This window comes from Lolium rigidum, chromosome 7 (assembly GCF_022539505.1).
Source record: "Lolium rigidum isolate FL_2022 chromosome 7, APGP_CSIRO_Lrig_0.1, whole genome shotgun sequence".
Classification (NCBI taxonomy): domain Eukaryota; kingdom Viridiplantae; phylum Streptophyta; class Magnoliopsida; order Poales; family Poaceae; genus Lolium; species Lolium rigidum.
Genome location: NC_061514.1, coordinates 165,693,293 through 165,710,504, shown reverse-complemented (window position 1 = coordinate 165,710,504; position 17,212 = coordinate 165,693,293). Strand labels below are relative to the sequence as shown.

The following is a 17,212-nucleotide window of genomic DNA, read 5'->3' as shown; positions in this document are numbered from 1 at the left end:
TTTGGAACTACGAACAGCTCGCAGGAAAGGAACTCCATGAAGTTCAAGTAAACCGGTGAAGGCTGACGGACATAGATCTTCTGAATAAAAGCAACCTCTTGAACAAATGTTTATCAAAACTTGCATTGGTATTAGACTTTCTGGTCTGATATCGTAGATACTGCACTAAACACCTCTTTTCTATAATGAACTTGTTGAGTACGCTCGTACTCATACCTCTCTTAAATCCCCTGCTTAGATTGTCTGAATCGACTGGAGGAGGACAACGACGACCCTGAAGGAGCCGAAGTCATCGGCTATGAAGAACCAGACCTCTCTGGAGGTGTTGAAGGTGTAGACTACCTGATAGTCTACGGAACCGGGGAGGGTTCCGGAGGAGAGCAAGCGTAGACCTACCGAGTAGTAGTAGTATCCGAGCAGTACGAACTCTTAGTACTTAACTGCTCGAGGAGAATAAATGTATAACCTAGTAAGACTTTTATATTGTAAGTTAAGTTGGGTTCGCCTCGAACCCAGGAGTATTCCTCTTAGGACCCAAGAGGAGCTCCGAGATGATATGTATATGTTGCTTGTAATAATAAATGAATGAGTTATGGACCTGCTATGTTCTGTTGTACTACTCTGAGGGATGTAATATTTGCGGATTGGTACTTCATGAATGTTATATCAACGACTGGCATACTACAACATGCAGTGGTATGCAGGGTCACCACATACGGTTAGGGTTTACCATAGAAGAAAGTGCAACAAAGCCCGAGCCACGGGTGGCAGCTCCCCTACAACATCAAGAGCCTAATCTTCATCCTGCCACGAAAAAGGAAGAGCCGAGCGGAAAAACCTAGCTACATGCCACCTCTGGAACTCCTCCATGATCCTATGTGTAATGGCCGTCGCCGCTGGGTGGCGCCATTGAACACTACATCATTCAAATGCCTCCAGATACACCAGAAGACCAAGATGATCGCCGTCCACAAGTCCCTACGCACCGCATTGGGGCAACAAAGCGAGGTCCACCAGTGCACTATCTCAAAGCCAGTGCCAGGCATCCAATCCAACATGTTTCACAGTGTCAACGCCCAAGCCCAGACCTCACTGGCGAGCACGCAACCTCGTCTGCCAGCCTGCTTGTTCTGCGCCACTATGCAACCTTCTACCACCGGCCAGCATGCACTTCCTCTGCAGGCCGTTGATACGTCTCCGACGTATCGATAATTTCTTATGTTCTATGCCATATTATTGATGATACCTACATGTTTTATGCACACTTTATGTCATATTCGTGCATTTTCTGGAACTAACCTACTAACAAGATGCCGAAGAGCCAGTTGCTGTTTTCTGCTGTTTTTGGTTTCAGAAATCGTAGTAACGAAATATTCTCGGAATTGGACGAAATCAACACCCAGGGTCCTATTTTTCCCGGAGCCTTCCAGAACACCCGAGAGCCGCCAGAGGGAAGCCCTGGGGGCCCCACACCACACCCTGGCGCGGCCAGGGGGGGCGTGCCGCCCTATAGTGTGGGCCCCCTAGGCCCCCTCCGAGGCTGCCCTTCCGCCTATTTAAAGCCTCCGTCGCGAAAACCCTGAGGCGAAGAACCACGATACGGAAAACCTTCCAGAGCCGCCGCCATCGCGAAGCCAAGATCTGGGGGACAGGAGTCTCGTTCCGGCACCCTGCCGGAGCGGGGAAGTGCCCCCGGAAGGCTCCTCCATCGACACCACCGCCATCTCCATCAACGCTGCTGTCTCCCATGAGGAGAGAGTAGTTCTCCATCGAGGCTCGGGGCTGTACCGGTAGCTATGTGGTTCATCTCTCTCCTATGTACTTCAATACAATAATCTCATGAGCTGCCTTACATGATTGAGATTCATATGATGATGCTTGTAATCTAGATGTCATTGTGCTAGTCAAGTGAGTTTTACTTATGTGATCTCCAGGAGACTCCTTGTCCCACGTGTGTAAAGGTGACGAGTGTGTGCACCGTGTGGGTCTCTTAGGCTATATTTCACGGAATACTTACTCACCTGTTATGAATGGCGTAGTGAAGTGCTTATTTATATCTCTTTATGATTGCAATGTGTTTTGTATCACAATTTATCTATGTGCTACTCTAGTGATGTTATTAAAGTAGTTTATTCCTCCCGCACGGTGTAATGGTGACGGTGTGTGCATCCGTGTTAGTACTTGGCGTAGGCTATGATCATGATCTCTTGTAGATTGTGGAGTTAATTATCACTATGATAGTATTGATGTGATCTATTCCTCCTACATAGTGTGAAGGTGACGAGTGTGCATGCTGTGTTAGTACTTGGTTTAGTCGTGTTGATCTTTCTTGCACTCTAAGGTTATTTAAATATGAACATTGAATTGTGGAGCTTGTTAACTCCGGCATTGAGGGTTCGTGTAATCCTACGCAATGTGTTCATCATCCAACAAAAGAGTGTAGAGTATGCATTTATCTATTCTCGTTATGTGATCAATGTTGAGAGTGTCCACTAGTGAAAGTCTAATCCCTAGGCCTTGTTCCTAAATATCGCTATCGTTGCTTGTTTCTTGTTTCTTTACGTTACTACTCGCTGCGTTACTACTGCTGCGTTACTACTGCTTGTTTCTTGTCTCGGGCAAAGCACTTTTCTGGTGCCGTTGCTACTACTTATTCATACCACCTGTATTTCACTATCTCTTCGCCGAACTAGTGCACCTATTAGGTGTGTTGGGGACACAAGAGACTTTTTGCTTTGTGGTTGCAGGGTTGCATGAGAGGGATATCTTTGACCTCTTCCTCCCTGAGATCGATAAACCTTGGGTGATCCACTTAAGGGAAACTTGCTGCTGTTCTACAAACCTCTGCTCTTGGAGGCCCAACACTGTCTACAAAGAATAGAAGCTCCCGTAGACATCAAGCACTTTTCTGGCGCCGTTGCCGGGGAGGAAAGGTAAAAGGCACTCATACTCCGGTCTCAGGTAAAGTACTTTTCTAGCGCCGTTGTGTGTGTGCTCGAAGCTATTTCCTTTAGATCCTGCAATTGCATCTTTTTGTTTCTTGTTTACACTAGTTTGGCATAATGGACAACAATGAGCTTCTTATTCTATTTCCTGATTTAAGACATGGATGGTTTGATGCGAAAATTAAAAAACCTATGGAATCTTATTTACATGCTTGGTAGTAATATTAGTATGAACGCTTTGAACACCATTGTTGATAATAATATAGAAAGTTCTAAGCTTGGGGAAGTCTGGTTTTCATGATATTTTTAGTCCCCCAAGCATTGAGGAGAAAATTTTCTTTGATGATACTTTGCCTCCTATTTATGATGATTATAATGATAGTGGTCTTTTGGTGCCACCTACTATGGAGAGTAAATTTTTTTGTGATTATACTATGCCTCCTACACTTGATGAGAATAATAATGATAGCTACTTTGTTGAATTTGCTCCCACTACAACTAATAAAATTGATTATGCTTATGTGGAGAGTAATAATTTTATGCATGAGACTCATGATAAGAATGCTTTATGTGATAGTTATATTATTGAGTTTGCTCATGTTGCTACTGAAATTTATTATGAGAGAGGAAAATATGGTTGTAGAAATTTTCATGTTACTAAAATGTCTCTCTATGTGCTGAATTTTTGAAGCTACACTTGTTTTATCTTCCTATGCTTGTTACTTTGCTCTTCATGAACTTGTTTATTTACAATATTCCTATGCATAGGAAGCATGTTAGACTTAAATGTGTTTTGAATTTGCCTCTTGATGCTCTCTTTTGCTTCACATACTATCTCTTGCGAGTGCATCATTAAAGCTGCTTGAGCCCATCTTAATGGCTATAAAGAAAAGAACTTCTTGGGAGATAACCCATGTGTTATTTTGCTACGAGTACTTTGTTTTATATTTGTGTCTTGGAAGTTGTTTACTACTGTAGCAACCTCTCCTTATCTTAGTTTTGTGTTTTGTTGTGCCAAGTAAAGTCTTTGATAGTAAAGTAAGTACTAGATTTGGATTACTGCGCAGTTCCAGATTTCTTTGCTGTCACGAATCTGGGTCTACCTCCCTGTAGGTAGCTCAGAAAATTAAGCCAATTTACGTGCATGATCCTCGGATATGTACGCAACTTTCATTCAATTTGGGCATTTTCATTTGAGCAAGTCTGGTGCCCTAATAAAATCCATCTTTACGGACTGTTCTGTTTTGACAGATTCTGCCTTTTATTTCGCATTGCCTCTTTTGCTATGTTGGATGAATTTCTTTGAAACTATATTTTTATTCCGTCACATCTTATGCACTTTGCTTGGAGCGTCGGTTTGTTTTTGTTTTTGTTTTGTTTGAATAAAATGGATCCTAGCATTCACTTTGTGGGAGAGAGAGACGCTCCGCTGTAGCATATGGACAAGTATGTCCTTAGGCTCTACTCATAGTATTCATGGCGAAGTTTCTTCTTCGTTAAATTGTTATATGGTTGGAATTGGAAAATACTACATGTAGTAACTCTAAAATGTCTTGGATAATTTGATACTTGGCAATTGTTGTGCTCATGTTTAAGCTCTTGCATCATATACTTTGCACCCATTAATGAAGAAACACTTAGAGCTTGCTAATTTGGTTTGCATATTTGGTTTCTCTAGAGTCTAGATAATATCTAGTATTGAGTTTTGAACAACAAGGAAGACGGTGTAGAGTCTTATAATGTTTACAATATGTCTTTTATGTGAGTTTTGCTGCACCGTTCATCCTTGTGTTTGTTTCAAATAACCTTGCTAGCCTAAACCTTGTATCGAGAGGGAATACTTCTCATGCATCCAAAATACTTGAGCCAACCACTATGCCATTTGTGTCCACCATACCTACCTACTACATGGTATTTATCCGCCATTCCAAAGTAAATTGCTTGAGTGCTACCTTTAAAATTCCATCATTCACCTTTGCAATATATAGCTCATGGGACAAATAGTTTAAAAACTATTGTGGTATTGAATATGTACTTATGCACTTTATCTCTTATTAAGTTGCTTGTTGTGCGATAACCATGTTTCTGGGGACGCCATCAACTATTCTTTGTTGAATATCATGTGAGTTGCTATGCATGTCCGTCTTGTCCGAAGTAAGAGAGATCTACCACCTTAATGGTTGGAGCATGCATATTGTTAGAGAAGAACATTGGGCTGCTAACTAAAGCCATGATTCATGGTGGAAGTTTCAGTTTTGGACATATATCCTCAATCTCATATGAGAATAATAATTGTTGTCACATGCTTATGCATTAAAGAGGAGTCCATTATCTGTTGTCCATGTTGTCCCGGTATGGATGTCTAAGTTGAGAATAATCAAAAGCGAGAAATCCAAAATGCGAGCTTTCTCCTTAGACCTTTGTACAGGCGGCATGGAGGTACCCCATTGTGACACTTGGTTAAAACATGTGTATTGCAAAGATCCGGTAGTCCAAGCTAATTAGGACAAGGTGCGGGCACTATTAGTATACTATGCATGAGGCTTGCAACTTGTAAGATATAATTTTCATAACTCATATGCTTTATTACTACCGTTGACAAAATTGTTTCATGTTTTCAAAATAAAAGCTCTAGCACAAATATAGCAATCGATGCTTTCCTCTTTGAAGGACCATTCTTTTTACTTTTATGTTGAGTCAGTTCACCTATTTCTCTCCACCTCAAGAAGCAAACACTTGTGTGAACTGTGCATTGATTCCTACATACTTGCATATTGCACTTGTTATATTACTCTATGTTGACAATTATCCATGAGATATACATGTTACAAGTTGAAAGCAACCGCTGAAACTTAATCTTCCTTTGTGTTGCTTCAATACCTTTACTTTGATTTATTGCTTTATGAGTTAACTCTTATGCAAGACTTATTGATGCTTGTCTTGAAGTACTATTCATGAAAAGTCTTTGCTTTATGATTCACTTGTTTACTCATGTCATTACCATTGTTTTGATCGCTGCATTCATTACATATGTTTACAAATAGTATGATCAAGGTTATGATGGCATGTCACTTCAGAAATTATCTTTGTTATCGTTTTACCTGCTTGGGACGAGCAGAACTAAGCTTGGGGATGCTTGATACGTCTCCGACGTATCGATAATTTCTTATGTTCTATGCCATATTATTGATGATACCTACATGTTTTATGCACACTTTATGTCATATTCGTGCATTTTCTGGAACTAACCTATTAACAAGATGTTGAAGAGCCGATTCTGTCGTTTTCTGCTGTTTTTGGTTTCAGAAATCCTAGTAACGAAATATTCTCGGAATTGGACGAAATCAAGACCCGGGGTCCTATTTTTCCCGGAGCCTTCCGGAACACCCGAGAGCCGCCGGAGGGAAGCCCCGGGGGCCCCACACCACACCCGGCGCGGCCGGAGGGGGGCCGCGCCGCCCTATAGTGTGGGCCCCCCGGGCCCCTCCGAGGCTGCCCTTCCGCCTATTTAAAGCCTCCGTCGCGAAAACCCCGAGGCGAAGAACCACGATACGGAAAACCTTCCGCAGCCGCCGCCATCGCGAAGCCAAGATCCGGGGGACAAGAGTCTCCGTTCCGGCACCCTGCCGGAGCGGGGAAGTGCCCCGGAAGGCTCCTCCATCGACACCACCGCCATCTCCATCAACGCTGTCTGTCTCCCATGAGGAGGGAGTAGTTCTCCATCGAGGCTCGGGGCTGTACCGGTAGCTATGTGGTTCATCTCTCTCCTATGTACTTCAATACAATAATCTCATGAGCTGCCTTACATGATTGAGATTCATATGATGATGCTTGTAATCTAGATGTCATTGTGCTAGTCAAGTGAGTTTTACTTATGTGATCTCCGGAGACTCCTTGTCCCACGTGTGTAAAGGTGACAGTGTGTGCACCGTGTGGGTCTCTTAGGCTATATTTCACAGAATACTTACTCACTGTTATGAATGGCGTAGTGAAGTGCTTATTTATATCTCTTTATGATTGCAATGTGTTTTGTATCACAATTTATCTATGTGCTACTCTAGTGATGTTATTAAAGTAGTTTATTCCTCCTGCACGGTGTAATGGTGACAGTGTGTGCATCCGTGTTAGTACTTGGCGTAGGCTATGATCATGATCTCTTGTAGATTGTGGAGTTAATTATCACTATGATAGTATTGATGTGATCTATTCCTCCTACATAGTGTGAAGGTGACAGTGTGCATGCTGTGTTAGTACTTGGTTTAGTCGTGTTGATCTTTCTTGCACTCTAAGGTTATTTAAATATGAACATTGAATTGTGGAGCTTGTTAACTCCGGCATTGAGGGTTCGTGTAATCCTACGCAATGTGTTCATCATCCAACAAAAGAGTGTAGAGTATGCATTTATCTATTCTGTTATGTGATCAATGTTGAGAGTGTCCACTTGGTGAAAGTCTAATCCCTAGGCCTTGTTCCTAAATATCGCTATCGCTGCTTGTTTACTCGTTTCTATTGCGTTACTACTGCCGCGTTACTACTGCTTGTTTACTGTCCTGGGCAAAGCACTTTTCTGGTGCCGTTGCTGCTACTTATTCATACCACCTGTATTTCACTATCTCTTCGCCGAACTAGTGCACCTATTAGGTGTGTTGGGGACACAAGAGACTTCTTGCTTTGTGGTTGCAGGGTTGCATGAGAGGGATATCTTTGACCTCTTCCTCCCTGAGATCGATAAACCTTGGGTGATCCACTTAAGGGAAACTTGCTGCTGTTCTACAAACCTCTGCTCTTGGAGGCCCAACACTGTCTACAAGAATAGAAGCTCCCGTAGACATCAGCCGTTGACCTCGCGTGCGCGCCCAACTCCAGCAGCCTCGCCGCCTTGGGCGCCCCCACCTGCACTAGCGACACCGGCGGTCCACGCGGAGCAGCCGGGCATTTGGTAAAGGTTGTCATCCACGCGAAGCTCGATCGAGGAGACCGAGCAGCGGGGCAGCCCGTCGAGGCGCGGTACACTGCACGGAAGTTGAGCTCGACGCCCACGGGGTCAAGGCGTCGCGCCTCACCGCATCCTCGACTTCGGCCCCCGCTGCTTCCATCGACCGCACTGGATGGGCGGCGGGGGCGGTTGTGCCCCTTGATCCAGCGGCCCAATCCAGGAGAAGCTGTTTCAAAAAAAAATCCAGGAGAAGCGGACCCCTACGGACGCAGCGGAGGGAAGTCCGATGGACGGGTCGCGTGGTTTAGGCGGCGGAGTGGCACGATGGAGGCGGTGGGGTTGCACGGTGGGGATCCGCTGAATTTTGTTAACGCCGAAAATTGTGGAGGGACCTCAAAGTTAAAGGATGTAGCTTTGTTTGTGGAGCTTTAAAAAAAATACTGTCAAAACTGTCTAAGAGCATCTCCAGTCGCGTCCCCCAAAGGGATTTGGGGCGCGCCGGACAGAAAAGGCGTTCCAGCCGCGTCCCCCAAAGCCCATTTTTGTCCGGCGCGCCCCCATACGGTGTCCGGCGCCCCGAGCCCGTCCCCGTCCCACAGGGGACGCACCGGGGACGCCAGACACAACGAAAGCGAGACGGGGAGTGGCGGGGCCGACTCGTCAGCGGCACAATAAATTTTTAACCTAACCGTCGCCTACCTCGCGACGGAAGTTATTGGCGGTGCAGTTCCCGCAGCGACGCAGCGACGGTGCAGTTCCCGCAGCGACGGTGCAGTCCCGTCGCGCCTAGCTCGGCGTGCCGGCGTTAATGCGCGCCACCGCTCCCCGCCTCCCTCCGGCCTATAAAAGGGCCGCCTCTCATCGTCCCTCTCACACACAAACCCTAGCGCCTCTCTCCCAAACCCTAGCCGCCACCATCTCAACAAAGACTCGACGCTATGTCCGGTAGAGGCGGAGGCCGACCTCGCGGCCGTGGTCGTGGTCGTGGCCGCGGCAGAGCTCAACGCTCGCCGTCGCCTTCCACGCCGCCGCCTTCATCATCGTCCGAGATGGACGTGGAGCCGGACGTGCTGTTCGAGTTCGTCCTCGTCCTCAAGGGCGACCCGCGCGGCATCCAGAGGCTGCCGGACTCCTTTGCCGACTACGTCGCCTGCGACGATCGCCCGCGCACGATGCATCTGCGGGAGGCTGCGTGCAGCTACTACCGGTGGATCGTCGACGTGATCTACGACGCGCGCGGCAAGATGTACCTCAACATCGGCTGGGAGAAGTTCGCGCGACACCACAGCCTCCAAGTCGGCTTCATCCTCCTGTTCTCCTCTTCGGCGACAAGGACATGCGTCAAGGTCTTCGACGAGACGCGGTGCCGCCGGGACTACCAGGGCGACAGCACCGATGAGGAGGACGACTGAGTGTTCTTTCTTCGCAGCGAACACGTGCACGGAGGTTTCTGCCTGTTCGCCTCATCGGTAGAACCAACAAGGGCACCATCCTCTCGCTGGATTTTCCAGTTTAGGTGACCGAGTGTGCCCTCGAGTGTTCTTTCTTAGCAGCGAACACAGGAAACCTTCGATGCACGGCCTAGTTAGGTTTAGTTTCTTTGCAAAATTTTATATTTGTGTCCACGACGGTTCAAACTATGTATTAGTTTGTGGAAAACCACGTTCCAAAGCTGTGTTTTCGTGTAAACCACGTTCCAAATTATATATTAGTTTGTGGAAATTGAAATAAAAAAATCAAAAAAAAGTATTTTAAATGTTTGGGGGCGGCGTTTGGGGGACGCGGGTGGGGAGCGACGTCCCCCAAAGGCGGCACGAACAAAACACGTCCCCCAAACGCTCAATCCGGCGCGGTTTGGGGGACGGTTTGGGGGACGCGACTGGAGATGCTCTAAGGCGGCCTGACCGGTGGGTCCACCACTTGCCATATCAGCCCATACGGTGCGCTACACGAGAAGGTGACCGTAGATGAGCCGCATGGCCATCTTTAGGTACCGTAGAATGTGTATTCCAATGGTATAAGACTAGTCACAATGCATAGTATCATATAGAAGTATCATGCATATGATACTACTACATGTTACTATGTCCACAATGCATGGTATCATATACTAGTATCATAGTCTAGTATATTAATTGTTTTGTAGAATCTCAATGCAAATAGATGTACAAGATTTACTTGACATTAATTTTTCTAGTAGTATGTGCTATGATACTGTATCTACCTATGATACTAGTATCCTCTCTCTCCTCCTTAATAGCACTGCCACATCAGCATTTTGCATGCATGGAATGCATGATACTACAACCTATGACTATGATACTCCATTGTGGGTAGTCACGATGGAGGCGGGTTGTGGAGTTTGGTGGTGCGAGATGTATTTTACTCGCTACTTTTCAAGGTCTTTGTCTTTTTTTTTTGAGAAACACAGTACAAACGCAGGCGCTCACATACACGCGCATACACTCACCCCTATGAACGCACACACGCACACCCTACCCCTATGAGCACCTCCGGAAGACCGAGCCGGCAGATTGGATCTTGAAATTGACGAAGTCACCACGAGCGCCTCGTCGTCGACGGGAACGTCGCCTCCCACCGAAAGAATATTCCGCCTTTATGAGACACGCAGATGTCAAACCCGGGGTTTGAACTGCAGTGGGCTGAAGCATAACCAGCCCTCCTAACCACCCAACCTCAGGTTGGTTCTCAAGGTTTTTGTCTTCTTTAAGGTTTGTTCGAATAAAAAGATTGTAGCCCTTCCATGGATGTGGCCCATTTATTTCACCTCGGGTCCTCCTCCCTTCGCAGCATCTTGATTTCCCAGGCGTCACAAGCGAATTCCCCTCCGCCGCCAAACCACCACCACCGCTCCTCGGTCCTTTCCAGCCCCTGCCTGTAGGCATTACTCTGCCAAAATCCTCTCTCCAGAGACACGGAAATGGCGTCCCAACCCCAGGCAGGCCGCTTCACCCGGGGAGTGGCGGCTCGTGCCCCGCCGTCGGCCTCCGTTGAAGGCCCCGCCTACCGCGCCACCGTGCAGAGATGCGTACGTCCGTACTTCCCTCCCCCCCCCCTTCCGCCCTGCCAAGAACCGGGCTTTAACGCGTTCCCTTGCTTCTTTTCTTCTTCCTTCCGTTAGGTGGCGCTCGTCGACTGGTGGCTGGTGAGGGGCGAAGACGACAAGATCCGTGTTGCTGGGTACCCTGAGAGGTAGCATTTTTGTCAAAGAAAAAAAACATCCCTTCTTCTCCCCTTTCCCCTTTCCCATTGCCCCTGCCTACCCCTTGTGTGTTGCAGACCTGCGTTCTGTTCGAGGAAATAATGATTTTTTAAAGTTAGGTTGCTAGATGAACTGCAACTTTCCCGTTGCTTTCAGTCAACAACTATGCTTTTTTTCAGAAAACTATACATTTCTTTATTCTAACAAAAATGAAATAGGAACAAGCACGAAGCTAGACTTTGTAAAATTTTATCTTTTTAATCCATGCATATATTTCTATATGATCTGGATGGAAATAAATTCGTATTGATTAGATGAGCCTGCTATGTTACTGATTTAATATGTTTCCACCTTTGGGTAGACTGCACAACATATATATCCTAAGCCTTATCTACGCTTTGCAATTGTATGTTGTATTGGCAGCCATCTCCAACTTGATCTTGTGCAATAAAACCTAACTGTTGAAGGTTTCTTTTGGGTATTAGAGCATCTCCAGTCGCGTCCCCCAAACCGTCCCCCAAACCGCGCCGGATTGAGCGTTTGGGGGACGTGTTTTGCTCGTGCCGCGTTTGGGGGACGTCGCTCCCCAGCCGCGTCCCCCAAACGCCGCCCCCAAATGAATATTTGTGCAGGAAAATAAAGGTTTTCATTCAATTTTGATTATATATTACAAAGTTTGAATGAAAACGGCTAGATTTCATCTAAACCTAGGCTACGACCGCCCGGCGGCGCGTTCGACGGCCCCGCCCGTCGTCGCCTCCCTACGCCGCAGCTCCTCCTGCGCGCCTCCTCTCCTTGCGTTCGGCGGTGGCCGGACGGTGCCGCTCCCGCCGATAGTCCTCCTCCGCCCTCCCTCGCTGGGCCGGCAGGAGGGAGAGCTCGATGGCGCGACGAATCTCCGCCTCTTCGCGGGCACGGGCGTCGTCCCGGAGCTTCTTCTCCGACTCGAAGGACTCGACGAGGGCGCGTTGCTGATCGGCCGTCTCGTCCGGGTGCGGGGCGTCGTCGTCGGACCAGTCGAACTCGTCGTCGTCGTCGTCGTCGTCCTCCACCTCGGTCTCCTCCGCCTCGGCCTCCTCCTCCATTGGCGCCTCCTCCTCCACATCCGTTGGCGCCTCCATCATCGCCGCCGCATACGCGTCGGCCGCCGCCAACTGCTCCGCCCGCCTCCCCATAGCGCCGTAGCGCCGACTCCCGCTCGGCCGACGCTCCTCCGCCGCGTCGCTCGCTGCTCGGAGCTCGATTGACTCACGCCGCCGGCGCTCGATCGAGTCACGCCGTTCACGGAACGGCGCACGCCGCTCATCGCGCCGGCGCCGGCGCTCGTCGGCCCATCGCTGCTCCATCTCCTCCCGGTACCGGCGCCGTCGCGCCTCTTGTCCCGTCGAGGCGTCGAACGCCGCAACGGTGTCGCGCCGCTGCTCTCGCCACGCTGCCGCCGCCGCGGCCTCCTCGCCGGCGGAGCGCGGGGCGGAGAACGCCGCAAGATCCGCCGCTCGCCGCGCCTCACGCCGCCGGCGGGCCTCCTCCTCGAGTGCCTCCTCGAGTGCCGCACGCCGCAGCCGGCTCGTCAATGGAGGAGACGGCGGTGGAGGGAAGTGGCCATCGCCGGGCGGTTCGCCATTGCCACTCGGTGATGGAGGAGACGGCTGTGGAGCGACGAGGGCTGTGTTTGTTGCCGGCGGGGTGTGGTGGCTACCATTGATGAGCCGGGAGACCTTTTATAGACGCCGGCGTCGGGAAGAAAGCGCGGGAACGGACGAGAAGAGGCGGGAAGATCGCGCGGGAACGGGCGGTGGCGTGCGAATGCCGGCGACGCGTGGAGGCCGCGCGGCACCGACGAGACGTCTCGCCCGCCCTCCGTCGCCATTAAGGCAAAGATGCCGCCGTGTGTCACCGCGCGCGAATAACTTCCGTCGCGAGGTAGGCGACGGTTAGGTTAAAATTAACCGTGCCGCCGACGCGTCGGCCCCGCCACTCCCCGCCTCGCTTTTCGTTGTGTCCGGCGTCCCCGGAGCGTCCCCTGGACGGGCTCGGGGCGCCGGACACCGTATCGGGCCGCGCCGGACAAAAAAGGGCTTTGGGGGACGCGGCTGGAACGCTTTTTTTGTCCGGCGCGCCCCAAATCGCTTTGGGGGACGGTTTGGGGGACGCGACTGGAGATGCTCTTATTATGCTGATGTCTGAAACTGACATCGATGTAAAAAAAATAGGAGTGGGTGGTAAAAAAATACTTAATGGGAAACATAAAATTTTAAAGTACCTGGTTTAAGGAGCCCATGTAACTATTTTAAAGATAAGTATTTTACCACTGATGTAACTTCATTAAATGATATTGATGATATGTTACATGGTGTTACATCTATGGGAAGATAAACCGTGAAAGTGATTCTGGGTTTTCGGAACATCACTTCTTAAGATTTATATTCTAATGCTAACAAACCTAAACCTTGACAGTATTTCTCATCCATTAACTTATGTTATGCTGTATGTGACTGTGTCTCCAAGAATAGGAAATTTTGCTTGCGTTGTATTATTTTCTCTATGCATGGAAACTGATAACATTCGACATCTCTATAGTCTGAAACCATGTGTAACCTTTTAAAGAAACAGTTTTTCTTGACACCTCATGGCATTAACATGTTGTTGCTCACTCTTCTAACAGGAATCGAGCAGCTCGATTATTCTATTCTGATTCCATTACAATGCGGCATGCTGATGGCACTCTTGAGACTGCAGATCACAAGATTTTATTAATTAGGGGTCCATTAAATATCACACAGATGCATTGTAATGGATTTCCTTACGAGGTTTGATTTTTTTCTTCGTGTGTCAGTCTTCACTAGTTTTTTCCGGCAGAACAAAATGATTCCTCTTAATTTTGCATACTTCAAATAGTTCTACTTGATATATCTGGTTTATCTCTGCCAGTTTTGTTTCTGGATAGTAACTTATTAACAGAGAGCCTGGCTTTTATCATTCATCATATTAAAATTTATGCAGGTTTCTAAAAACTTCCGACGTGGTTTTCCTGATCAATGGGAGCAATGTGCTAATTCTAACATGAAACAGATGAATGAAAACACACAATCTCCATCAAAATCAACTGAATATTATATAGAGAAGTTCTTGCGTGGCAGCTTCATCAATTCAGCGGAATATAGTTTCATGGAGGCTGATCTCAAATCATCTAAAGGGCCTACTGGTAATACAGATGGACCTCCCAGCCAAGGGCTTTCAGATTTGTCTAATGGAATACCAAAAATTCAGGAACCTACTGGAAATGGTGCTGATTATCATAACTCAGTGAGCATCACGACTGCATCTGAGGGATTATGTAATGGCAGGATTGGTATGCCTGATGAATCTTGTGAAGATTCTGGGCCTGGAGAAACATATAGTGGTCGAACAAGTCAAGCAGCAAAACCACGTGAATTACAAGTATTGGCCAAAGGGTTGAGTCCAGCTTTTGGACTTCAATGTTCAAAAGATAACACAGGCAGAAGACTGCGGAGTGGCAAAGTTTGTGAAATGTCAAATGGTGCTTCATTTAAGAAGGGTAACTCCAAGAGGAAGACAATGCAGCATGAGACATTGAATGTGAAGGTGGACCCAATTGAAGAGACAAGACCCCCTTCAGATCCGACTTGTCACGAAAATGTAGGTTGGATTAGTTAAGTTGATGCAAATTAATTTCTGTTGAGTTCCACTTTTGACCAATGGCTTGCTCCGGCCTGGATTAATGCTCTTTCAAACAAACCATTATGTAGCAGTAGCAGTCTAGTTGTATGTTGTTTACAGTAAACACACACTCGTTCTAAATATGCTGTGTTCTGTCATTTCAGTTTTGCTCCCATTAGGATTACAATTCTGTCATGGTATAGTCAAGTGGCATATCCACTGCAAATCTCTGAACATTTTACTGATAACCTGTAACTATCAGATGCTGATTAATGCTTTGGTGGTGACAAGTCATATAAGTTTGCCCTTTTTCCCTTGACTTGATGTTCTCTAGAAATCATGTGATATTGTTGAAGACTTGTTAATTTCTACTGCCTTTTGCTAAATCTCATAGTCTGACTCAATGTAGGGTAGCTCAGTTGCTCAAATCCCTGCTGCAGATGAACTTCAATCACAACATTCAGGTCATAAAGGTTAGTTCAATAATTTGCGTGAGTTCTTAATTCTTTACCATTCAGCTTTTACTTGATGGAAGCTACATCAGGTTTTGCTAGTAGTTGATAGCAATGACACACGTGCAATGCACATATTACATGAAACAAAGCCACTTCTGATGTTAAGACACATCACACACGTGCAATTTACATATTACATGAAACAAAGCCACTTCTGAATTTAAGAAAATATGCCTTAAATCGGTACGTCATAGTTAATTGTCAATGCTTTCGTATGGTGAAAACATTAAATGTCGCGAAACCTACTCTCTGTATTTTGTTGTCCTAGGTAATGTTGTTAACAAATCATACTTCAGTCCAAAATAGGAGGAAACCAAGTTATTTGCACCCTAAACAAAGAACTTAGATCCGTTGCCCTGCTATGATGTAAACCTAGCGAATAGACAAACAACAATAGTGTGCTAGTTGAATAAATGGAAGAGCCAGTAGACCAGCACCACACAGACGAGGACTCTGTATTGCCTCTTTGTATTACGCATACAAGGAACACAAATGACTGTCCACACATGGTTATCTAGAACAAGTATTTAACACTCATGGTTGTTCGCTGTAGGAAGAGGAAGACCTAGAAAGAGGGCGAGGACCGAGGAGGTGTAGCATCGAGCATGGTGCGGTGAATATCAGAGCAACATTTTGTGATGAAGTAAATCTCAGCAAATGGTAGATGTGCTGTGTAACGGATTAGAGTTATGCTAATGTAGGTTGTAGGATGAGGAAGATGCTACTGTTGTGAATCGGTTGGCAGAACAGTTCTTTGCAGGCCAACTATCTATGTATGTAGGTGCATCTGGAGACTAAGTGTAAGGCATGTACTCCTATATGTTACAAACCAATTCACATGTGCTGATGATGAGCTCAAGTACAACAGCTTCAGATGGATCTCTTCCTAGCTTTCTACAGCTGAAGGAGCTGTTCATGGTGGCTGGGTGTCACTGGCTAATCTCAAGGATCACCCAGAGGAAGCATCATCTATCCATGAGGTGATCTAAGCAACGAGGTCCATGTCTGAACTGTTCTGAGACCGGTAGTTTGTATAGGTGATCGCGATTCATCGAATGGCTTTTGGTTACCTGGTCTGTATGATCGGCTCCAGGAAGCTGGTCCCAGGTAGTAGCTCTTTTTGGAAGTAGCAAGGTGGGTTGGGTAAAAACTCAGAAAAACATCTGCTTCTAGATTCAGTTTCCTGTGATGACTATGGTTTTGTACTTTCATTTATTGAATGGAACCGGGGAGAAATCCCTGTGAATCTAAAAAAAAAAGTGCTGGTGTAACTCATGCTCTGCTGTTTAGCCAGAAAATCTTTTAGCTTTATCTGTCCGTGGGATTTCATCAAGTACCTTATCAGGTTAACTCAGGATTTCCTCTATTTAGCAAAATCCAGAGAAATTGAATATCAGGAAACTTGTTAGATCAAGAGGCAACTGAAGTAGCATATGGTCTTCCTTCACTCTGAATGTGCTTCTGGGCAACCTTTGCCAGAAGATTCGGGCGTAGCATACCAGTAAAGTAGAAAGAAGCGTCAACCACACACCATCACTGTAAAAGTACTTGGCTGTTTAACTGGTCAGAACACACAGATTTAAAACATCCGAACTCAAGTTCATGTGTTGGTACAGATTCGAGGTCTCAAATACCACTGCTTGAGATGATTACACGTATTCAATTGATATATCCTAATAACGGTTATGCACTTATGGTCTCATGGATACACTATATCTCATCAAACTATTACTCATTTAGCATAAGGGCATCTCTAGCGGCGCGACGAAAACGGTTTCGTCCGCCGTGACCGGAAATGCGTCTGGGGCCTGTTCCAGCGGGGCGACGCAAAGTGACCGGGCCGTCCGCGGAGACGCAAACCTGGCCCAAATATGCGCCTCCGATGCGTCTCTGCGGACGTCCGGAAACGTCC

The 17,212-nt window shown here is 46.9% G+C and overlaps 1 protein-coding gene across 1 annotated transcript; it reads left to right on the top strand.

Annotated features, from left to right (window-relative positions):
- Positions 1–10,822: 10,822 nt before the first annotated feature.
- LOC124672237 lies at positions 10,823–16,173 on the top strand. Its single transcript, XM_047208501.1, has 6 exons — positions 10,823–10,930; positions 11,024–11,094; positions 13,770–13,914; positions 14,108–14,764; positions 15,195–15,258; positions 15,854–16,173. The coding sequence occupies exons 1-6, from the start codon at positions 10,823–10,825 to the stop codon at positions 15,895–15,897; spliced, it is 1,089 nt and encodes a 362-aa protein (XP_047064457.1). The 3' UTR covers positions 15,898–16,173.
- The last annotated feature ends 1,039 nt before the right edge of the window (positions 16,174–17,212 follow it).

Coding starts and splice junctions, on each gene's coding strand:
- LOC124672237 (XM_047208501.1), top strand. CDS start 10,823: ATGGCGTCCCAACCCCAGGCAGGCCGCTTCACCCGGGGAGTGGCGGCT. Junction 11,095..13,769: donor GTTGCTGGGTACCCTGAGAG/GTAGCATTTTTG, acceptor CTCTTCTAACAG/GAATCGAGCAGCTCGATTAT. Junction 14,765..15,194: donor ATCCGACTTGTCACGAAAAT/GTAGGTTGGATT, acceptor GACTCAATGTAG/GGTAGCTCAGTTGCTCAAAT.